The 25557-nt window shown below is 36.3% G+C and overlaps 1 protein-coding gene across 8 annotated transcripts in view; it reads left to right on the top strand.

Annotated features, from left to right (window-relative positions):
* MECOM (MDS1 and EVI1 complex locus) overlaps positions 1-25557 on the top strand; it is a 535815-nt gene that overhangs the window by 484760 nt on the left and 25498 nt on the right. For 5 of the 8 annotated variants that reach the window (XM_012640215.1, XM_012640213.1, XM_012640208.1 and 2 more), the window contains 6 exons: positions 3915-4017; positions 7498-7714; positions 12917-13064; positions 14419-14572; positions 18918-20274; positions 22776-22863. In XM_012640215.1, the coding sequence (XP_012495669.1) occupies positions 3969-4017; positions 7498-7714; positions 12917-13064; positions 14419-14572; positions 18918-20274; positions 22776-22863 (2013 nt within the window). In that variant the 5' untranslated portion in view covers positions 3915-3968. Of the gene's footprint in view, positions 1-3914; positions 4018-7497; positions 7715-12916; positions 13065-14415; positions 14573-18917; positions 20275-22775; positions 22864-25557 lie in introns of all 8 variants that reach the window. The other 3 variants (XM_012640207.1, XM_012640214.1, XM_012640209.1) reach the window with 1 other exon arrangement.

Here is a 25557-nt window from a genome sequence, read left to right as displayed (position 1 = left end):
TGAGGTATGCAGAGATCCGTGTATAATATTTATACTTACAAAGATAAAAATATGGCTTTCTGTAAAAATAAAGAGTTAAGCGAGACACTGGGAAAACCAAATTTTTTATGTGATGAAATGAAAAGACTATCTCAACTGTCAAAAGTTTCAGGTGCTTGAGAGTTAGGACATGTTCATGCTTCTAGATTTTGATATTATTAATAGCTACCAAACAGAAACTTTTGGAGGAGTTAATACAGTTTTAAAGTATTCATTATCACTTCTTTTAAAAAATGGAATTTCCATATAATCCTATTTTCTTACACTATAAGGCCCTGTTCCTCTTATCTTTTACCTTATATTGGGAAGAACTGAGTTTTTCCTTCTAATAGAGCATTCTGAAAAAGAGACAGCAAAATAAGTCAACAATCCTTTTGTATTAAGTCAAACTTTTTCTAAATGTTTGATATTTTTGAGCCTCTGTTTACATATTTGAGGTGAATTCATCACAAAGTTTCAGACCCAGGACATTTTTATTTTGGATTGAGGTAATTTTTTTCCCTAAAACCTCCCATGGGAGAGGAGACCTGTTAATTTCTTTATGGAATTCAACAGAGTAATTGAGTCACTTCTATTTTTCTCCAACCCCCAAATCAGAGAGGTTATGTTGGTAGTGTCTCTGCTTCTGATACATAACTCGGATGGAATATACTTCATAGGACTGCAATATGGCTGAGATTTCAGCATACACTGATTTTAAATACATGACTGTATTTTTATAAGCATGGTCAAGCACACTTACTATACAAATCTGTGAGAAAATATACATAAATCACTTCTATTCTTTGTTGCATTTTTATTGCTGAAAGATCTATTTTATGACATAAAAGCATATTTTCTGAAAGGCTCGATTCCTCCAAGATTACATTCCATTATTCCTCCACGTAATTGTTTCGAGGCAACAGATTGTCATTTTGTTTTGGCTTAAATTACTCCTGTAAATTCTCAAATGCCTGCAGGTGTATTGTTATTGTTAGAAAGTAAACTAAATTTATATGTATACATCTCTGGATTCAAGTATTCAAATTATACTTTTGGGCCATTGTAATTAGAAGAGGAAAACATAATTTTACTTAAATGTCTTTAAGATCCTAAGGGATGAGAAAGAGTGCAGATCAAGTGGTAGAAGCACCTTGAGAAAAGGGCTAGATTGGGAAGGGTGTGGTGGATGGGACTTCGAGGCACATTCTTACTGCTATATGGGGAAGCATGCCCAGAATCTGCCCTCATTACGTCTGGTGCTTGCCAGTTCTTTTCAAACCTCGGTTTCATGAGCACCATAAAAATTCACTTAAAATCTAAAAGAACACCCTGAAGTTAAAATCCACTCTGCTTTGCCTTGCCTTTCATGGCTTGGAATGTCACCTTTTACCTCCAGTAAACAAAGCCAACATCAACACTCTTCCGTGTCTTTTATTTTTTATGCACTCAATATTCTTCACATGACAATCTGGACACTTAAAGGGAAATTACAGTAGTGATCTATGTCCCACAAAGAGAATTGTCTTTATAACGTATAGTTACAGCGTATCAATCATTTCCTTTTGCTTCTTGGACTATTCGCATTGGATTCAGTAAATCTAAAATGGAATTAAAAGAGACATGATTAATAGTGGACTACAGAGAAATAATGATATCATAATACTTTCTTGAAATGACCTGGCATGTGTGCCTAAGGAGCATTCCTCAACAGAGACAATTGTACTGTTTTACTGTCTTGCTGGGTATTGTCTCTTTAACCTCACTATTTCCGAGAAGCCACCAAAAAGTTCTAATATGTCACAATTCAAATGTCAACATGTTGTTGGAAAGGAAGCTAATAAGTTAAACCTTTAAGAGATGCCAAAAAAAGAGGTGATTCAAACTGTTGAGAGAAGTCCATTGTTTTCTAAGGGGAAATAGAACTTCAGAATGAAACAGGGTACTTATAAGTATTTAACTGGAAGGATTAGGGGGAAAAAGCAAACTCACACATTATTATTATTATTTTTTAAATTTGGTAACCTTTTGAGCAGAACTGTTCCTCTCAGTGTATTTCCAAAGAAGGGAAAATTTGAAGGTTAGAATTAATAAGATACAAACTTCAAATTTACTGTCTTTTATAGAAACAGCACATAACAGGGAGTGATTTTTTAAGGTAGTCTGTGTTCTATCTATGGACAGATATAAAGGATCTTAGCTTATATTGTATTATAATATAGCAACATTTTATGTGTGCCATTATTTTCTATAAACCAACTTTAGGTGGCTAAACTACTATTGAATGAAAAAAATCATTTTGTTTTGACAGGAAAGAAACTAAGCAGAAAATATTCCTCATTGAGTTATTTTTCAAATTTAGCACAATTTTGTGCTCTGGTCTTTTTATAGAAAAATAAACAATTGTACTTTAGAGCCACCTACTGGAATAAAGAGGCACACACTTATGTGTAAAGTCCTCAGCTTTTCAAGAGATAAATAGATAAATAAAGTATAAGCCTTTCTGTTGATCTTATAAGACATTAATTTACTCAGCTTTTCATGCTTTGAAATATCAAGTGGCCCTGCAAGAAACCGCAGTTACCAGCAATATCTTCTAAGAATATATTCTTAGAATATGTTGTTTCTTATTGTTTTTGGTAGGAAGTGTGTGGCTCACATACATGGAATCTAGAGTTTTTTGGCTCACTAAGGCTGAAATTCTGTTTATGGACATTCTTAGAAAGAGGATTGGCACAAAAGACCGTCATTGATAACGCTGAAGAGCAAGAAGAAGATACTAAGCAAAGGAATAATCTCCTTCTCTGAGTACTGTGGGGTTTTGCAAAGATACTGTGGCAGAATGTAATTGGTCTCATTTTCACCAGCTAACTGTATAACTTCATTCTTTGCTCCAAAACTTCTATCTTGTTATGGAATTGTTATTTAATAAATAATCTTACAATAAAATGAAAAACTGAGAACAATTTTCATGGTAAAATGAATAAACATTTTAAAGATTTTCATGCTTGAATTCTCTTATAAATGAAAAAACCCTGGAGCCTGGACACGTCCATTGAACAATGACTTGCCTAAGTCACCGAGCTGCTTAGGGGAAAGGTAGGCAGCTCTTGGAAATGTTAGGTCAGGGCTCTTTCCACGCTTGCTTCACTGCTTTTCCGTCAGTCATTAGCAGATTATTAAATCCTTCCTCTCCTCAGCACTTTACTAGAAAGCAAGGAAAATAAGCACCACCCCCACTACCCCGATAAATGAATCAATAACAGGCATAATGCCTGCTTTCAAAGAGTGAGAATCAGGAGCTGGGCATGGGGCAGGTCCTGAGTGTGGGAGCACCATCCTGATTGGTGAGAGAGGGATTAAGTTTTTAAAAAGCAGAATACTCTCTCTCGCTGTCATGATCTTTTATGCCATGTCCTTCTAACCTATTACCTTTGAAATACCTTGTTGAGAAGGTGCTACTTTTGCAGTCTTGCTCAAGGGGGGCAGGCTCAAGGTTAACTAGACCACTGGTGGATAATACGAGACAGCATTCAACTCTGTGAGTATGCGTGTGGTTCACTGGGGTGCTTTGAGGATTTAGAGTAGGGGAAGTTCTTTGTTAGACACCGCACAGAGTATATGTGACACAGTGAGCCTTGCGTTAAGAAAATTTGATTTGTGAAGTAGGATTTGGAAAAGATTTGTCAACTGGCTGGAGAGTCACAGCTTTCCATTGTCACCAGAGGGCTCGTTTTCAGTATATAAAACAGGAAATCACACTTCTTTTGATAAAAAATAAAAAGTTGTTTGTTTGTTAAGGAATGAGAAAATGTACAGATATCTTTGTTGATATTCACTCCTCTCTCTTTCTTGATCCATGTCCCTCATTTTTTTTTTTTTTTTTGTCTTTAAAGATATTCTATAGAGTAGTCACAGACATTGCGCCAGGAGAGGAACTTCTGCTTTTCATGAAGAGTGAAGACTATCCTCATGAAACTATGGCGCCGGATATCCACGGTTAGTACGGCTCACACCGCCTTGCTCATTACCCTCATTTGGAGACTGTGACGTAGCTTCCACAAGGGTCCATCATGTTTGGTGTTTGTTTGTTAGTTTCTCTAGCTATTCAGTGTCAACTTTAAAAAATTCCTTCTCTTGGACTAGCTATTTTCTTGGTTTGACATCTGCCTAATATTATGGTGAAGCTAAAGTAAGCAGAGGTCTTCCCTGAAGTAGAAGTCAAAGGAATTTTGAGTATTTGGACTGGACCTCCACCTAGTTAAGCCTTTTGTCAATGCCTTAGACTATGGTGAGAAACGTTTCACTGCATAAGAGTCATTCCAGGGAGCTTGGTTTTGAGCTTCTCTAAATCTAGGGGATGTTTCTCTCATCTAATGTTCTATTACTGGAAAAAGTATTTCTATTGCCATAAAATCTTAGCCAGCATGATCATATGGAAGGGGAGTGAGGGGAGTAACATTGGGAGAAAAGTATAGATGAGGAAATTTTGGAGCCAGAGGAATTTTTATTTGCCAGAGGCCTATTTTAAATCAAGAGAAGAGGGATCCAATATAATCATAATTAGTAATGATGTATATTCAAGTCAGATAAAGAGAAAACTCTACTTGTATTGATTTGTATCATTGAGATGAAAGTTTAATATTTTTTTCTTTCTTCTTATTTCTCTTTCTAATATAATGTGATTTGGTTCAACATAATCTAGTGGCGTCTTTGGAGTGTTTTGTAGTTGGGAGGGCCACTGGGAATGGTTACTCATCCCAGCCTACCAAAGAGGTGGAGACCACTACTCCAGCATTCCACCCAGATGGGAGAACCTTAGCTTTTGCCTTTATACCTCCAGCAAAGGAAGCTGCCACTATCGTCTGGCTCTCTTTACTTGGATATTTTCTTCCTTTGGCTAGGCTGCATTCTGCCTCTTTGTAGGCCATAGTATTGTATTTGCGGGGGACTTTTGGTATTCGTTTTCCTCTTAGAAACTCTGACCGGCAAATGTGTTTAGAAAACCTAGAGTTCCCAATTAGCCTGGTAGAGTTTGAGCCTGAATGGGGAGTCTGGCCCAATGGGAAAGGGCTCTTGGGCAGCAGGAAGCGTTTAGATGATAAAACGTGGCAATCTGGACTTTCTCTGGTGCAATGCATCTTTCATCTGTAAATGTTACATCAAAAAAGGCTTTCAGACAATTATTTTTTGAAATATAAATGATTAGCTTACTACTCCCAAAAGGCCTAAATTGAAGTGACTATTCTTCTTTGAGGTCTGCCATTCATAAATTATCTTCCTTTATAATCTTCTTGAACCCATCAGTTGCTCCTTGTTTTCAATGTATCATATCCATATCCCTACATACATCACGTATGTTATATTTAATGCTTATAATGTTTGAATGATTGTTTCTATTTTATAGTTCTAGGGTTTAACTTAGGCAAGGGAAAATAAAACACATGCATGGCATACCCATTATATGCTAGATATTATATGCTCTCCATATGTTGTTTCATTTAATCTTTTACACATAGATCAAGTCTGTGAGAAAGAAATTATATCCGTTTTGCAGATAGGGAAACTGAGGCTAAGTAAATTGGCTAAGACTGCATGGCTAGTAAGTGGTGGAGTCAGTGTGCAAACCAAGGTCTTTTCTGTCTCTAGTACTTAGGCCTTTTACATCTATTCTGTGGCCTGGAGGTTCTGTTTGTGTTCCTGTTCCTGGCTCGGATCTTAAATATAGATCTTAAATACATAAGTAGTGTTACAGACTATAGGTAATGTTTCTCTTAACTATTTAATGTCATTGAGAATGCTGTCTTTAGAGCTGAAGTGATCTTTTTTTTTTTTAGAATACTTCCCTCTTCCTTAACCCTCTACATCCAAAGTTGACAAACTGTTGAATCTACATGGTAATTTCTTTGCCTTTCTGGGCCCGCTGCTATTAGTTTAGTTTAAACTAGCTAGTATCTTTTGTGGATTACAACAGTGTCCCGTTTTGCCTCTCTGGTTGGCTTTTCACACTGCAGCTGGGTAAAATTTTTCTAAAAACCAAGTCTAAAATATGTCCCTGCTTTCCAACTTTCCATGGCTTTCTGTTCCCTTCTTAACAGGGTCCTAAAAGGTCCCCATGACCTGCAGCCTTTCTAACTTCTTTTTTCACTCCTCCCTTACATGCAGCCTGCAGACCTGCCTCATTTACTACAACTCTACCTTTCCATGAATGGGTCATATTCTTTCTTGTCTCTGTCATTGGTCCATGTTGTTCCCACTGCCTGAAACACCTGCCCGCATCCCACTTCACCTGGCTGATTCTTACTGATTACAAAGCCTTTTCTGAACCTCTTTCCCTCAGATTAGATGAAGTAGGCATGTTTCTCAGTGCTCCCTTAGGCCCTACGCATGCATCTGTCATAAAATACATCAGTCTATTTGTTCACACATCTTATATATTCATTCCCTAACAAAATGCCTAGCATTTGGTCGGTGACTAAAATATTTTCTCAAAAACATTCAATCAATGAAAAAATGAAGAGTACCATTTTCATCAGCTGTAGGTCTATTAAACAGGACTATGTGTCTTGTTGCTGGCTCTGGACGTTTTTCGGCATTGTGAACTCTTTTCGCGATTGTATCTGTGATGGTATTTGTGTGATCTCTGCAGAGCGTGGCCTCATGAGTGGGCTAAAAGCTATTGAAATAAGAAGAAAAGAAACAATACCATCCCCACCTGACACTTTATAACCTTGTCCCCACCACTACCATTCATTTATCTTATTGATTTAAAGTACAAATTAATATGTTTGCTATTTAACAAAGCTATGCCAGTTAGCACTGACCCTTGGATACCATGAATTAGCCTAGCAGGGTACTAAAAACATCCTGTATCCCATAATTAGTGATGATGAATGTTAAAGCATTTCCAAGTTTACTGACATTAACCAGGCATAAGCATGGCTCAGATGCGGCCATGTGCTCTCCAGGTCACGTGGCATTGGCATAGTGAGAAGTGTATGGAATAGAGGTGGGTTCAAATCCCAACACAACCACTTGGCTCCCTAGCTGATTACAGCACTTAACTTCTCGGAACCGCATGCCCTCATCTGAAAATTAGGATAAAAATACTACCTATAATTCCTTATCAACATTTTTTAAGGAATGCCAATAATCCGCGTACGGGATTGAGGAAAATAGATAATGCTCAGTAAGTGGTAATTACTACTTTTAGTACCCTCTGAACCTAGAGAAATTTAGTCATAAAGTTTTATCTAATTGGGAGGATGTACTGTAGCCACAGTAACTGCTTATATTATTGTTCCAGTCTCTGTCCTGGGTTCTTTACATACATTATTTCTAATTCACATTAAAATTGACATGGTAGAAATGACAATCAAATAATATCTATTATGTCTTGTATAATTCAATAAGACTGGCTGGTTTGTGGTGGCACGTCTCGACCACCCAATCCTAGTAACATTTGAATTGTTTTCACAGAAGAACGGCAATATCGCTGTGAGGACTGTGACCAGCTCTTTGAATCTAAGGCTGAGCTAGCAGATCACCAAAAGTTTCCCTGCAGTACCACTCACTCAGCATTTTCAATGGTGGAAGAGGACTTCCAACAAAAACTCGAAAGTGAGAACGATCTCCAAGAGATACATACAATCCAGGAGTGTAAGGAATGTGACCAAGTTTTTCCTGATTTGCAAAGGTTAGAAATGACATGTTGTATCCCAAAACTTGTATATTTATTCTGCAATGTTATATTGAAGTTTTAGAATTTATGCCGATGAGAAATTTGGAACTGCAATGAGCTAGACAAGTGTGCTAGTGACATGCTCAGAAATCATTTTTCCCTGGAAATTCTCATCTGTAAAATATTGACAGTGAAACTGGAATTAGTTATTTTGATGTCAGATAGAAAATAATATGTTATACTATTATTTAAGTAGTGTTATTGAGAACTAAAGGCTTAACTTTGCAGTAAATTACGAATTAGAGAAAAATCAAGAGTGCTGGACCAAAAATGATGCTAATATTAAAGTAATCGTGTCAAGAAACAGTAAAGCTACCTATAGAAAAAAACATAGATAATAAAAAAAGACCACCTATAGATGATTAAAGAAAGACTGGATTTGCTATTCACTTGGTGAAATATCGATGATCTTTTGATAGAGCAGTGTAACTCATGGACTTAATTTCAGCAGTTTATCTAAGCTGCACATACATAAAAGAATAGGAGAAGCATGTTTGATTTCTTAAAAGGAAAAAAATAAAGATGATAATCTCCATGAAGCAACTCTCTAATACTTATTTTTAACACAATGAAAACCGTATTTCAGTGATATATTAACTTTTTATAGCCTTTTGGATTTAATTTAATAACTTTTTTATTTCTATTAAAGAAAGCAGCAACACTGGGACCTACCCTTTGAAAAGTATATTAGTAATTATGCTACAAAGTGGTCTTTAAAATCAGAAAAGCATATAAGTAGCTAATAGGTTTTTGTATGTTTGTTTCTACCTAATGGTTTTTGCCTTGGTCCACAAATAATTTTAATAATTGTATTCATTACTTTGATTTTAAATCTGGAAGTGATTCTGGAACTTGTAATCAAAATTTCAGATGAACATAATGTCATCGTATTTAAATGGGAATGGTAGTATATCAACTGGCCTTACTCAAGAGTGTGAATTACACAGATTTTGTCTTTGACACTTCACCTCTTTCAGTTTACCATTTTATATCCTTTTCTTCCTGGCTCCTTTTCCTCCTTATTTTCACCTCCATTTATTGACCTGCATCCTCCTCTGGTTAGGCCTCTTTTAGGAAAGGATTTCATATTTGTCATTAACTTTAAGGCATAAATGACTAAAAAGCCATTAAAGATAACCTCTTCCTTGAGGAAATTGAGTCAAAATAGTAAATCTGTAGCTTTGAAAATTTAGGACTAATTTAGCTATTAAAGAGAAAACATTTGGGGGAATAAGAGAGCTTTCCCGGCACCCTGTAAGCTCGTCTTTATCACTTAATATAAATCTGCAAAGAGGATATATCTGTTATATGTGTTTGGTAAAATGTGGATTTGTAATAAAAAAAGTCACAGCATGTATCCTAAATATAATTGTGCCCAAATTAAAAAACAAATGAAACTAATAAATACTAATGAATAGGAAAAGTACTTATACTGTAGAGGAATATCTCTGGTGTCAGAAATGAAGTGTATTTCCTTCAATTTTATTATAAACATGATGGAAATCATTATAAAGAAAAAATTGACAGATTAAACACTCAAATGTAATTCTTACTTCCTGCTAGAAATGTATAGCAACACTTCTTAGGTGGAGGAAGCTTCTTAATCTGCTGCTAGCTGTAAGATTAAGCCTGAGTCAACTCTACTTAATGCTGAAACAAACTGTCAGTTTGGTTGATTCAGTCAAATATTCAATAGAAACCAATAAGGAAACCTAACTATCTGGCACTGGGTGAATTCTCAAAAAACTTATTTTCTGGTACCCTAGCCAGACAGATAAAGCATGTCACTATGCAATTTAATGTCAATGCTCCAGTTGGTATTTTTGGTTATAAATTATATAATTTAGCCACAAGTAGTATCTACATTTTCTGAATGTTTTCTACTTTATTGAATGCTATATTGTTGCTTTATATTTTGATCAATGAAAATTCCTTTCTTGACTTGATACATTATTCTGTTCTGTATCTTATGTGTAACATCTTGACAAAAGAAGGCCAAAAAAAAAAATGCAAGAAAGAAACAAAGGTTGATATGCAAATATTGAAAAGAACCAACTACAACCCAGAAGGCTGAGCAAAGCTGTATAAATTGGTATACAATTCTATGAAAAGTGAAGTCTCACTAATGACCGACTGTATTGCTTCTGTTTATGAAAGCAATGCACATTTGCTTTTGTGAGAATGACTTGCTTTTTTTTGTTTTTATCACCGATTAGCTGAAAGCTGATAATACCTTGGAACAATATTGCTTTTCTGCTAGATTGGGAGAAGCAAAGACAGGAAAAGTCCCTTTGCTTTGTTATTTTTTTTCCCCCTAAGTGCCGTGTACTCATAATATGCTCTTAAAACTAAACCATATACTTGGGAATTACAAGAAGGTATAACACCCAACATATAGGCCAATGTTTTGCCACTAGATTTCTGGGCTTATGATTTGATATATAGCATATTGGAATATATGTTATAAAATGGCTTGCCTTCATGGGTTGCCAAGGACGAACAGTGAGAATTGCAATCTGTGCAGTGATTTTGGAGGATGTCTCCAACTCAGTTCAATGTTAACTGCAGTTGTTGATATCTCTCTCTTAACTCTTTTGCTAACATTCCAACTTCTGTAACAAACAGAGAATTACATATTGTAGATAAAGATAGGGCTTTTCTTATGACTCCACATACCTGTACTCTCCTGGTACCTTTTGTTCATGGAGATATCGCCACCGGCGCTTAAATAGAATAGCATTTCCAACTTGGCTGACTCACGGGGCAGGAAAAATAAGTTCATGTGCCAATATGAATAGAGTTGTAGGGAGGAAGCTGAGAAACAGAAAAAGTATAGGAAAGGTATTTCTAACCAAGATATGAAAATGGAAAATTTATTTTCTTACATACACTCCCACTTACACAGTCTACACAACCACTGGGTAATATATTCTAGGTGCACAAAGGTCTCAATTAATGCTGAACTTCAGAATATTTATCTCACAGGGAAATATTAATAAACGTGGAAAAGAAAGAGTGCTTACATGCTTGTTAGTTTTTTTAAAATAATTTTTTACTATGCAAAGTTTCAAATAAACACAAAACTAGAGAGGACGGTATAAAAAAACCCGTAGGTTCAGCTTCTATAATTATCACACAAGGCCAATCTTGTCTCAGCTAATACCTGTTTTGGATTATCTGAAGCAAAACCTGACATTATATCATCTTATTCATAAATAGTTCAGTATATGTCTGTAGCAAGTAAGGAAAATCTTAAAACATAAATTCAATACCACATTTAAAAAAATAATGATCCTTTAATATTATCAAATATTCAGTTAGGGTTCAAATTTCCTCAGTTATCTCATAAATTTTAGAGTGTTTTTTTAAATTAAGATCAAAATAAAGTCCATACATAGCAATTGGTTGACAAGCCTCTTATATCTGTTTGAATCTAAAGGTTCCCCCAGAATCAGTCTGTCTCTGTTTCTGTCTCTCTCTCCTCTCTTTCTCCCTCTCACTCTCATTACTATTTATTTATAGAAAACTATAAAAGAAATTGAGTTGTTTTCTGTAGCATTTCCTCCAGTCTGGATTCTACTATTTATATCCCTGAGGTGTTGTTTAACTTCTTTCTCCAAGATCCCTTCTATTTCCTGTAAACTCTTAGTTACATCCCAAGCCTTGGTTGGGATTTATGTTCACTCTTTTAGCAAGAATACTTCATTGATGGTGTCATTTATTTCCATCAGAAGGCACATAATGCATTGCTTAGATTCATTAATTCTTTAGGGGCTGCAGAATGAATGCATTGTAATTCTATCATTATTTTATCATTTATTATCCAGATTAATTCTGTGTAGAGAAACTTTTTTATTTGGTTACCCTGAAGTACAGTTCATATAGGAAAAGTCGGACATGAACATGATTTTTTTCCCCTTATTTACCAGCTTTCAGAACAATGGTTTGGCTTCCCAGTATCCTCCAAGGGTGGCCAATGAGGTTCTGTTTGTGTGGTTTGAATGTCATCATTGTTAGAAGAGTGTCTATTTTTACTGATGCTTAACTTGCCCCACACTGGGTCATTGGACATCTCTTTAGGTTGGGACCCTAATTGCTTTGACATCAGCTATGATTTTCTTGCTTTTCACCAAAAAAAGATGTTCTCGTTCCATCTTGTGAATTTCATTCTTTAGATTTGACATAGGCTATTTCTCCACAGAACTCTGGTTACTTTACTTGGGAGTAGTATCCTAGTGTGTTATGTGTGTATGTGTTTAATTAATACAAATGTTGCAGACATCTTCTATCATAGTAATTATCAATATTTGCATTTCATTATATTCTTGCAGATTTCATAGACAAATTTTAGTAAAAAGTGGGAAACATTTGAGAAGGAAAACATTTTAGACTTTAAAACATAGAGAAATTTCTAACCATGTTTTTCTTTTAGAGGTCTTAAATAGTGTATCCACTTAAAATATTGTACACTTTTTTCCCTACTTCATGAGTTTTATATATATATGTTTGTATATTTACTTATAGGTGTATGTATATCTACACAGACACACACACACACACACATACCTGTGCATCAGTCCATCCATCCATCCACACATCCATCCATTCATCCATCCATTCCAGGGTCATATTGGGAAGTTGCTTCTTGCACAGTCAGCTTGCAGATCACTTATTCATATGAAGACATGGTTAGAAATAAAGTACTTTTTTGAATCTAGAGATTATACACATTAGACAGAATATCTGTCTATGTGTTCTTAAGCGTTTTCTTAACATTTTCTGTTTGAGCATTTGTGTTTGAATGAAGTATTGTTAGCAATATATGTTGCTGTTTGAATTGTGCAGTGAATCTAAAACTGGAAAAATAGCTTATTGTTTATCATGCTCTTAAATTGGCAGATAATCCCTTCTAGCTGTATCAAATTTATTTTCTAACAACAGGGGCACGTCTTCACATTGGGGAGAGACACATTCTTATGAAACATAAAATGTACTTTTGTTTGTCACAAGCCTGTTTCTTCTCTTTCCTCCTTCTCAGTTCAACTCCTCTTCTTTCTTATTTTTTTAATCGCCAGTTAGATTAGTAATAAAATGATGTCGTAGTTATGAATGTGTTCTTTGTCACCATGTCCTATTAAATCAATTGTTTTCTTACAGCCTGGAGAAACACATGCTGTCACATACTGAAGAGAGGGAATACAAGTGTGATCAATGTCCCAAGGCATTTAACTGGAAGTCCAATTTAATTCGCCACCAGATGTCACATGACAGTGGAAAGCACTATGAATGTGAAAACTGTGCCAAGGTACAGTGAATTTGTAGGCTACTTGGCCTCTCTCTGTCATCCTCCTCTCTCTTAATTCATCACTTGCTACGATATATAAAAACAAGCCTTGAGAGAGGAAACTATAAATATCTTGAGAAAAGTAGACTGAGTGTTGTATGCTAAAAGGCATTAGTAGAGTGTATAAAAACCCTTAGTGGGTATCCTTTTATTTTTGTAAGGGAGGAAGTGAGGCTTAATGGTGAGCTCCAGAACTAGGTGTCAGACATCCTTGGTAAATTCCTGGTTCCGCTACTGACTTGCCAGCATGGAGTTTTTTTATAGTCTTATGGAGAACGAAAATTTTATCCAATGCATGTTACTGATTTCTTTTAATAGCAATTTGTGAGGAAGTCACATTAGGTTTCTAAATGCCTGTTCAGAAAGAATAGGAGACTCCTACATTTGCAGATTTTTCTACCCAAGTCCTCAACATAAATCATAACTTGGTTCCAGTTAAAAAGTGTGGAGCCTCTGTCTTAGCGGTCAGTGTTGAACAACATAAGGGTGAAATGGAAGTACTTAACAGACCATAACTGTGAACTACGGTAACAGTAATTCACATATTTTTATTTTCATGTTTCCTAATTAACTCAAAGATGCCCTGGTATCATTAAAGTTGCTTTCTATTTTCAAAAACTTTTCTAGCATATGAATACCTTTTCTCATGCCAATGGAAATCTCTATACTCCATTGGGTTACCAAATAATCATTTTCCTACAACTCCCCCATGCTATGTACATTAAAGTAAAATTTTGTATATTTTTTTACCTAGAAAGAAATTAAAAGGACATTTCAAATTATCTTTAGGGATGTTTTGCTCCCACATGTGTTGGGTGGCTTTTTCATTTTTTTTAGTACAATGTCCAAAGGAATGGTTTCAACTTGCTGGTAACTTGCTGAAACACAATATTAGATTTAACCCCCTAAGAAAACTGTTTAAATAGATTTGGGGTTCTTTAGTAAAAATCCCCCCAATTTTATTTAAATGATGGAAGTAGCACACTTGTTTTAATAATGGCATGACCAGCGTTTTATTATTCAACACCAGTCACTCTAAATGGGATCAAAAAGACCTTGAATGTGGCCTAATAGTGCCATTCATTATTTTGTTCAACTGATACCAGTGATGCTCCATGCTAAGAATATAGAGCAGAATAGTTTGAAGTTCCTACCCTAGAGAGGGGTACACTTTTGAAATAGGACTTTTCTTTTAGTCTTTGGGGAAAACAAATAAAAACAAAACAAATAAAATTCCTTCTTGAGTCATCGCAAGTGGTCTTTGTTGTGTCCTTGAATTAAGTTTCTTGATTAATCAGTACTCATTTCCTAGCAGGTTTTCACGGACCCTAGCAACCTTCAGCGGCACATTCGTTCTCAGCATGTTGGTGCCCGGGCCCACGCTTGCCCGGAGTGTGGCAAAACATTTGCCACTTCATCGGGCCTCAAACAACACAAGCACATCCACAGCAGTGTGAAGCCCTTTATCTGTAAGTTTTTAACACTCCAGCCCTCCTTCCTGCATCTGTCTCTCCTCCAAAAGGCACTGTGATCAGGAGAATGGCCACACATGGCCATTACGGGGTCACCGTATTAGCTATTTGTGGTCCGATCCAGTAGGGCTATTTTCTGTTACAAGAAAATCACTTATAACAGATCCATGGTATTTTGTGTGTGATCCGCAGGGTGTTTTCTTTTAGATGAATTCAATAATAGGTAGAGAAAAGAGAAGTTGTTAAATAATGAAAGGGAAGCCTCCCCAGGTTGTGGGATTTAATTGAGACAACCAGATTTATCTCACACTGTAAATGTTCATGGCTTTGTAAAGCAGCGAATAGCAGATATCATTAAACAAGATGAAGTGATTAAAAACCTGTTCCGGATCAGAAAGAGCTGGAAGAACCCCACCTGGCAAGTAGGCTTATGACTGTGTGTATGTGCGTGAGTGTGTGTGTGTATGTGTGTGTGGAGAGAGGTGGGGGATAAAATGCCCTTTAATCTACCCATTGTTTCCAATCACAGGCTGTGGATCTGTAGTTCTCTCTTACTTGAAAAGCAGAACATTTTCACTTTGATGCTGGACACGCTGTTTCTCTTACCCACTTCACCAAAGCAAATTTACAGGCAATGTGCTTTTAGGGGACATCCATTCTGACCACCTACTTAGAACATCCCTGTACAAAGCCCTGTAGAAACCTACTTCAAACGAAATAAAACTCAGCCCTCATTTTCTCCTTCTTGTAGCCACCCACTCCTGTTCTTTATGTTGTGCTGAAACATTTTATAAGAAAACTCAGTTGTTCTTAGTCCATCTGGGCAACAATTCTGGGCTTCTTTTGATCCGTTGCTTGGCTGGGCATATAAATACAGTGACTCATTGAGTTTTACTACAAACTTCAAGACTGATTTTGGATCCAGATACACATAGAATCAGTTGAAGCATACTCAGCACTTGGCAAGACCTCTGACTTTGGTTTGTAGAAGGTATATGAGACACTACTACAGGACCTGATGGAAAAAACTAATTTTCAGTGCCAACATGGAGATGCCAGAGAATAACTCTCCCCTTCTTTGCCTTGACACAGCCTTCTTTTGTGCTTCCAAGCACCAAGAGAGCTTTTCCTTCTTTTTCCAGCTTACACTAGAGTCCTGTTTTGCTCATATGCTTTTCTGTTCCTTGGGTGGAGGGAAAAGGACTAGCAGATAAACAAAAGGGTGCTCTAGTCTCCGTTGGGGAAGCTCTGTTGAAAGTCACGGGAAATAAAGTATACAATAGAAATTTTAGATTTCTTGTCTCAAAAAGGCATTCCTGACTCTAGGTTGTAATGTCCTGAAAATATACTTGGAAGTGCTACAAGCATACGGTATTAAATAGTTCATTTATTTCTGATTTCTCAGGAATAAATTTTGGTAAATTTTGTTATGTTTTGGTGCAAAAAAAAAAAAGGTAGAATAAATCACAAGGGATTCTCATCACCCATTTAATACTTTCTCTATTATTTAAAACAGAAGTAAAAAAATATAGACTCCTATTATCTAAGATTCTGGAATCTCAAATTTTAATTGTGTTGAAGTCAAGCATTTCACTTTAAAGTGCTATAGGGTGTCTCTTCACAATCAGATTGCATAAAGTATTTCCCATGAATGTATTTTCAGTAATTATTGGTAAATTTAAATAACAGATGGCATTCTTCAAATATAAAATCTGACAGAGAACCATGGAGTAATTATGAATAGTAGCCATGTAATTTTAGAACAAAAGAGTTTAAGGATCAGGAGTTGGTGTGGAGACCAGAGTGGAGGAGGTTCACCTAGAGCTGGTATCTGTTTCTCACCAGAAGGCCACACACCACGATTTACCCCCACTGGTGTGTTTATGGCAACTGTCTCTTATTACAGTGTGCCTCCAAGCTTTAGCCCAAAGTCACCAGTGCTAAGGTAATTACTCACTGCCTTTACAGAAACCTCCAGCCTTCCTAAATAGAAACCACATGCTCTAATAGGCTGAATATATTCAAAATGCCTCTTAATTTGTTTAATAAGTAGAAAAATGCAACATTAACTGTTGGCTAATTCCTTATTACTGAGAAAATTACAGTAGAGTACAGACTTCAGCATCAATTGAACCAGTTTACCTGGAAGCCTGGTGGTTTGTGGTATGCCAGGCCCGTCCTTCAAGTGCTGAAAACAAAGCCTCTGCCTAAGGACACACCCCAGATTGTATGTGCTTGAGAACAGGAACAGACACAGACACCACTCATCCATGTAACAAAGGATGCGACCACAAAAGTCAAATGTACCTTCTGTTACTCCAATATAGAGAGGCTCTTGATTTTCTTAAAGCCATCCAGTTGTCAGGAAGAAGTGTAGAGAGCAGTATTTCCTTGCCAAAAAATTGCAAGCCTTTCAGAAACGTATGACTTGACTGAATACCCATCTAGACATTTTTCTCAATGCCTTTTAAGAGGCGTTGCTTTCTTAATTAGTGCATTTTTATAATTCCAACAATATTTTGTTTACTCTTTCTTGTGATTGCTCATTGCCGAATTATTATATCTAGTGAAAGCCTGATGTTTCTACCCTCTCCATCATATGATTTTAATTAGTGTATCGAACAACTTTAATATGTATATTTATTGTTTATGGTTAAATACTATATACTTGTAAAGCAAACTCTCGTCAATATATTCTGGTAAAATAACTTGAAAATAATCAACCCCATCTTCTCTTCCCATTAAAATGCATGTTACAGCTTCTATAATGTTATGAATCATCCCACAGTTGAAGGCTCCTTTAATATTACCAAACACACTGATATGTGTAACAATACAGTTTAACCTTTAGGAGGAAAAGAAATAGATATACAGTCACTTGGTACTTCATCTTTGGATGTGTGTGGAATAATACAAATTCTGGGTGAGTTTTGCTTGACCAAAAGTCTATAAAATCTCCAGTGCATGATTTAAAAAAAATTATTATTGCTTTGACTTAGGAGCTCGACATTTCTGCACTTAAAAGGCGGCTAGCACATGAAAGCAATAAATGTTGCATTTTGTCTTCAATTTAACTTCTTAAAATAAATTTGCTTCGACGATTACCAACAAGGTATATCATGTTTTTGCACATATTAAACATGTACAGGAGTGTCAAAGGAAGCACACACATAGAGTGACTCATCCCCAGTAAAGTAAAATGAAAGATTTGAGGCTTAGGATACTGATGTTGTAATTCTGCCAGGCTATAAAGTGAGTAGGATTCTTACCTAGCAAAGAGGTTCTTAAGGGTTAAAATGTTTGGTTTTAAAATATACTCAGATATGTTTGGCACGTACGTGAGGAGGGAGACTTTCTGCTTTATTGGCGAAATCTGGTCAAGAGCGATATTTTACAGCCGCACCCACTGCTGTGTCGTTCTTTCTGGATTAGAGCTTCCACAGAACGCTCCCGTTTACCACAATTGCCTACATCGCACAGAAGTCAAGCCCCGAGATAACCAGCGCCGTTATGACAACAAGTGGACATGTTTCCCAAGGACGAGGGTTTCATAAATGCAGGAAGGTTAGCACAGCCACTGGTGTGAGGGGAAGTCAGAGGACGTGATCATAGTTCATGGGAACCAGCAATGCAGGATGGGCTACATTCAATTTTGTTTCCTTTGGAGACTTAAAATAGAGCCATTGTAAATTATGTCAGTCTTTCTCATATCATGAAAATGATTGTTAAAAAAGTCTCAGAATACACAATGTGCATTGTTGTGCGGCTTTGATGTGTGAATGATGAGAGTGTATGATATAATACCAATTAAATAATGGTTGAGCAGTCACAGGCTTTTTCCCCAAGGGGAGAGGCAATAAAGGTGAAGTTTCCGGCTGAGGGAAAGGCTGTTTTATCTTATTTTGGTGCCTACAATATATAAAATTTTTTAAGTGCTCTAAAATTTTAAAGGAGTTCCTGTTATATTTCATGTTTAATGCATTTTAAGACTAATTTTTGGATTCTACTAGTGTAGTATATGGGTGGGGAATCATTATATGCTGGAATTTTACTTTTCCATAAATATTGAAATACACAAATATTATGCAAAATATTGTGCAATGGGGATGACAAAATATATATATGAAATATATGTGCTGCCTCGAGACATTTGTCAGGTTGGATGCCTTGCTTTGGAATCTAATGAAATGGGGTTTTCTGTGTTTGGAGCACCCAGATTGGTGCCTCCAACATCTTTTACTGGCTTCCTAATTGAAATTTTACGTAAACCAATTGTGATACTTGCTAAATTCAGAAGCAATTGCCATAAAGCCTGAGATTCTTTTTTGTTGTTTGCACACAGGTGAGGTCTGCCATAAATCCTATACTCAGTTTTCAAACCTTTGTCGTCATAAGCGCATGCATGCTGATTGCAGAACCCAAATCAAGTGCAAAGACTGTGGACAAATGTTCAGCACTACGTCTTCCTTAAATAAACACAGGAGGTTTTGTGAGGGCAAGAACCATTTTGCGGCAGGTGGATTTTTTGGCCAAGGCATTTCACTTCCTGGAACCCCAGCTATGGATAAAACGTCCATGGTTAATATGAGTCATGCCAACCCGGGCCTTGCTGACTATTTTGGTGCCAATAGGCATCCTGCTGGTCTTACCTTTCCAACAGCTCCTGGATTTTCTTTTAGCTTCCCTGGTCTGTTTCCTTCCGGCTTGTACCACAGGCCTCCTTTGATACCTGCTAGTTCTCCTGTTAAAGGACTATCAAGTACTGAACAGACAAACAAAAGTCAAAGTCCCCTCATGACACATCCTCAGATACTGCCAGCTACACAGGATATTTTGAAGGCACTATCTAAACACCCACCCGTAGGGGACAATAAGCCAGTGGAGCTCCAGCCCGAGAGGTCCTCTGAAGAGAGGCCCCTTGAGAAAATCAGTGACCAGTCAGAGAGTAGTGACCTTGACGATGTCAGTACGCCAAGTGGCAGTGACCTGGAAACAACCTCGGGCTCTGATCTGGAAAGTGACATTGAAAGTGATAAAGAGAAATTTAAAGAAAATGGTAACATGTTCAAAGACAAAGTAAGCCCTCTTCAGAATCTGGCTTCAATAAATAATAAGAAAGAATACAGCAATCATTCCATTTTCTCACCATCTTTAGAGGAGCAAACTGCGGTGTCAGGAGCTGTGAATGATTCTATAAAGGCTATTGCTTCTATTGCTGAAAAATACTTTGGTTCAACAGGACTGGTGGGGCTGCAAGACAAAAAAGTTGGAGCTTTACCTTACCCTTCCATGTTTCCCCTCCCGTTTTTTCCAGCATTCTCTCAATCAATGTACCCATTTCCTGATAGAGACTTGCGATCATTACCTTTGAAAATGGAGCCCCAATCACCAGGCGAAGTAAAGAAAGGGCAGAAGGGCAGCTCTGAGTCCCCCTTTGATCTCACCACTAAGCGAAAGGATGAGAAGCCCTTGACTCCCGTCCCCTCCAAGCCTTCAGCGACGCCTGCCACAAGCCAAGACCAGCCCCTGGATCTAAGTATGGGTAGTAGGAGTAGAGCCAGTGGGACGAAGCTGACCGAGCCTCGAAAAAACCATGTGTTTGGGGAAAAGGAAGGAGGCAACGTTGAACCAAGACCGGCTTCAGATGGTTCCTTGCAGCATGCAAGACCCACCCCTTTCTTTATGGACCCTATTTACAGGTAAGGGCCGTTGGGAAATGATGAAATGTGAACAGATGTGTGAAACGTAGTATTTACACTATAAAGCCGTGGATTTTTAACAAATCATTTGTTAGTATTATTATTATAACACAGAGAGTAAAGTTGTTTAATCTAGTGAATTCATTTTTTATTCAGAAAGTTGGCTTATTAGGTTTGGACTTATTTTTGGATGTCTCTGAAGTTGGGAGTTTGGAATAGGCCTACGGAATTATTTTCCCTTGACAATAAATTTATTTTTAAACGCATTTTTTTTTTGGAGTGGAAAATGTGGGAAAGCCGTATTTAAAGTAAATTGTCAAGTGGTGGAAGAATGACAATCCTGAAGGATTATTGCAAATATGTGTGGGTACTTAAATGGGTCAGGTTATTTGGAATAAGGTGAGACAAACAACAGCAAGAGTCTACTCTTTGTTAACCTACCAACACATCCTTAATGAGTACTGGTCATATTTGTTTTCTAAATAAATCTCTTGGAAACTCCCAAGTAAATGAAATATTAATTACCAAAAAGTTTTTGTATATAATGTGAGTGGTTGGCTTAAAAGACATGTCTCTGTTTAATGCCTTCATTATCCAGTTTCCTTTGATGTATACAAAACTTCTTTGAATGAAATATATAAGTTTAATAAAAGGCCTCTTTTGCAGTATTCTGTAACACTCAGTTGACCATTCAAAGTGATTAAGTTCTTAAATACTAATTTTTAAAAATGGTTATGAATAACAATAACTATGGCTATTATTAATACATATTTTAAATATTACAAGCATTTTCACATTATTTCTATATTCAAATCTTGAACATTTTCAAGAGGTCATGGAATATGTAGATAATTTTTTATAGAATTTAAGATGGGAGTATTTTTATATTTTGCTTGATTCTCTTTTATGAAGAGAAGATCTGGTGCTATTCTTTTATTCAACAATATTTATTGAGTTTCTAATATTAATATTTAATAGATGCTAGAGCTGCAAATTCTTTTCACTTAAAACTTTTTTCCACCTATGTTATCTATAATGTATTAATGAGAAAATATTGCCAGTATGGAAAGGGCTACCCCATTTGAACATTACAAGGGGAATAAAAGAAGACAATGCAAAAGTATCTCAGTGCTATCAGTAGCATGTTTGGGCACTTTTTTCAATTATTGTATATTAATTTCTATGCTGGTCCCATTACTAGAGAAGGAAAAAGAACTAGAAACAGATCTTTCATACTTTGCATGTAGATTATACGTCACACATTTCTGATAAGGTCATATTTCTAACTCAGTGATGTATTTCAGTTCTTCATGAAGATAATTTCTCAGACTTTCTTTCTGACACCCTTCCATGGCAACAGGCTTCCAATTCTTCCACATATCCATTGCACTTATCTTCATCACCTCCTAACCTTCCCTTTACTTACTCTAATCTCCAGCTTCTCTCTGATATTTCAGTCTCAGTAAAGACCCTAGGCTTGTCATTTGACCAAACTCATGAAAGACCTTGAGCCCAGTTTTAGGGTCAGGCCTGTGTTAAAATCTCAGTCTTCCTATGTCTGCGACCTATTTTTTCACCCATAAAATGGGTATAATGTCATTTACTGCAGTAAATGAAATAGTATGTACAAAGCAAAACGTGAAATTTAAGGAAGTGGTAATTATTTTCATTCTATTTTAAAAGTGTACTTATTCCACAGTTTTTAAAAGAACAGTTGATAAAAGAAGTTACTTTAAGTCAACTCATGATATCATTTCCCTGTGTGCTTAATAGAAAATAGAATACAAATATTTCTAAAGTAGCAGGGCTATATAGGTAAGTTTTATATGTCTTTATCTTGAAAAAGTTCCCCATCCTCTTCTCACCACCCTTCTCCCACCTGCCCTGTTTATCATCAGCAGTGTCAGCAATGGCATCCAAAGGGTCTCTGTGTGTATACACACACACACACACACACACACACATATATATATATATAAAATTATATATATAATTTTGAGTAAACCTCAAAGAGTGGCTAGCGGGGTATATAGCACAGTTGAAAATTCCCTTGCTATTATTGTCAAACAGGGAAGAAATAGAATGAATATTTGGGGAATGACCTTCTTGGTCGAGAATGGCTTTAATTTTCAAATTAGCCCTGTTCTCATGATTTCAGAATCACTAAGCATTCTTTCTTCCTTTGAAATGGAAAGGTACCAAATTTGTGACAAGTGTAAGTGCCTCTAATTTAGTGACTCCACGTTTTTCATATTTCTTCATTATTATTATGAGTCATTCAGTAGGATTTTTCCATTATAAATAGGACCCTTTCTCTTTAAGCACCTAGGAGTGCGGTGAGTATTCTTCAAGAACTGAACAGATATGTTTTATGTTTTTATTAGTGTGCCTCCCAGAAGCCTACCATTTGCTGTATTGTTAGCTGCCTTAAATGTGGGTGATTATGTAGTGATTGATATGTGAGACGGATTCATCTCCCAAATCTAATTTTAACCTTTCAGAGTAGAGAAAAGAAAACTAACTGACCCACTTGAAGCTTTAAAAGAGAAATACTTGAGGCCTTCTCCAGGATTCTTGTTTCACCCACAAGTAAGTATTTTGCATTTGAGATTTCCAGCTTGTAAACTAACTTGTTGATCCTGAAAAGCAGGTGCAATGAAATGAAAGACATCTTGAGAACATTAGGATTTCCTATGACGCTGGTGTGGAAGAACACAGGAAATTCTAGTAGAACTAAAACCCAAGCTCTTTAAAGAAAAATTAATTAATACGTGTGTAAAAATAACATGGTTTTGGTGTTACATTATTGTCCGCTACTAACTATTTACTGAGCCAAAGTACATTTTGGAGTGAGCAGAACTCAGTTGAGAAAATAAATATTAACAGTGTCTTTGTGTTTAAAGGTTGCTGATACTAAGAAATAGATCATACTGTGACTCGTCCCAAACTCATGAAGGTCATTCTTATTCTTTTTGGGCTTAGATAAAAACAGGAAATGAGACTACCTGACAAGTTGTTACCATAGAGGGTGAAGGAATGTATCTAAAGACCACTGGGCATTCCAGTAAAGTTCTGTAATTGCACAAGAATTCACCACAATACACAGAGCTATTTTCTGAATGGAGTTGTGTCCATTTATCAAAATATATGCAGTTTCTCAGTGCAAAGAAAATGCAAAGCAGCATTATCTAATTGGGTCATTACTGTGTCCCTACATATTTGCTCATTTTCTAAAACCAAGTTCTAAAACCTGATTTACATATCAATCAACTGGAGAATTGAACAAATATAGTATATTAACATCTCGAATCTGGTTTCTTAATTTATGTTTTATTTTATTTTTGGTTAAAGGATACAAACTCTGGTCTTTGTAGTTAGCAACATTTTTATGAAAATGCTGGAAAACAGAGCAAACTAATTTGTTCTGATGCAATATGTTCAAACCAAAAATGATGGTTCTCTAATAAAATTGGGGGAAATTTATGTAAGCTGTCTTATGGAAAGCTATGAGGTAATAAATTAATTCATATTGGAGTATGATTTTTTTCCTTTACTTTTTCAAGTACCTTCCTAAAGTCCTGAGCAGAGTATGAGAGTTGAAATACAATCTCCTGGGTTAGGTTGATAAATCTACTATTGCTCCAAAATTTTCACTCTATTTCAAACTAAGAAAATACATGATTTAATATTAAAAGTTTTAGAACATTTCAGTTAGTATTAATTTTATATAGGAAGGCTAAGGAATGATATCATTTACATAATTACTTTATGGAAAAGAAGCAAGGTCTAAAACAGTTAATGTTTACCTGGGACTTATATTTTATATTTAGGCTGATCTAAACAGTACTTGTAAGATTTTATGGGCTAATAAACCTGAACATAATATGCATTTTGCGTCAGATATTGTACAAAAAGTACATATCTCTTGATAACTTCCTTTCTAATTATAAATAAATACTTACGAGGATATATAATATTCATGTCCATTTAATGACAGTAATCAAATTGTTATTCTATTTTGATAATCTTTAAAATCCAGTAATTAAACACTTCAAAACTGAGTGCTATGGGTACATGGTATAATGGAGAAAAAAACAAGACTGGGATTCAGTTTCTTTGGGCAACTCAGTCTACCCGACTCTTAGTTTTTTTTATCTGTGAAATAGGAGAGTTGGGTGTATGGTCCCCATTCACTATAAAATTCAAAGATTTCTAGCCAACCAAGGTAAATTTACTGGTTCATAAGATGGGCAATTTTGCCTACCAACTCCCTGTGTACACAGTTATTATAAATATATTAGGTATATATTTCTAAATAAAATAAAAGGAGAGAAAATGTATTATATTTTAATATTCTCAGAGTTAATGAAGGATCACAAAAGATGAGGCACATGTCCAGTACTTGCAGCATGGCGATCATTCCTTCAGATCTTCACAAACGTGTGTGAGAGCACAGTGGTATTTCCTTCCCACACCAGAATGTCACGTCTTGGTGGGAGGGACTGCTTGTTGCTACGTGTTGCTATTAGAACAGGATGCAAGAGTGATAATCAAGATATTGAACACGTAGTGTATCACTAATACTGACCAATAAAAATGGATTCCTGCCATTCTGGAGCAGGATTCTGGAGGCCCTTGCTGGACCAGCTGTTAACGTTTTACTTGCTGGATAGTGGGATTGTCTGAGGGGTCTTTGTGGAAGAGGCCAGGGAAGCAGGGGCACATTCAGGGTGCTTAGGACATAAGCTATTTACCAACTACTACAGAAATATTTCATTGTTTTTATAACCATCATGGCTGTTTTAGTGTGTAATGCTGTATATTGATGGGATACAGGCTGGGATATAGGCAAGTCCTCCTCCTTTTTCATCACGTCTTACCAGCCTTACCAGGGTAACTGGAAGGGTCAGTGTTTATATACACAATGTGTTCAGCATTGCACTTGCCATGTTGAAGGACTTAAATGATGAACAGGCTCTTATTAATGCATGTAGAAGCATTTAATTGTGAATATAGAAGGATGTTAGTAAAACGCCCTCCTCCCACCCTTGAGCCCAATTTCTTTGCCAGCGCTATGCCGTGTATCTAGGGGGACTTGGAAAGATGCTTACTGTGTTCTTAGAACGACCTAACTGGGCAGAAGTAAGCACGGCACAGAGCAAGGAGCCAAAACAAAAGGACTTACCTCTGCTCTCAGGGCTTACCATGATTTCATAGCTGAACAAGTGCTTGCATTAAGACCATTCATTGCTTCATTTTCCACTTAAAGTATGTTGGAGCAAA

Source organism: Propithecus coquereli, unplaced genomic scaffold (assembly GCF_000956105.1).
Source record: "Propithecus coquereli isolate 6110/MARCELLA unplaced genomic scaffold, Pcoq_1.0 Scaffold15, whole genome shotgun sequence".
Lineage (NCBI taxonomy): Eukaryota > Metazoa > Chordata > Mammalia > Primates > Indriidae > Propithecus > Propithecus coquereli.
The sequence above is the reverse complement of the archived record's forward strand: the minus strand, read 5'-3'. Positions and strand labels throughout refer to the sequence as shown.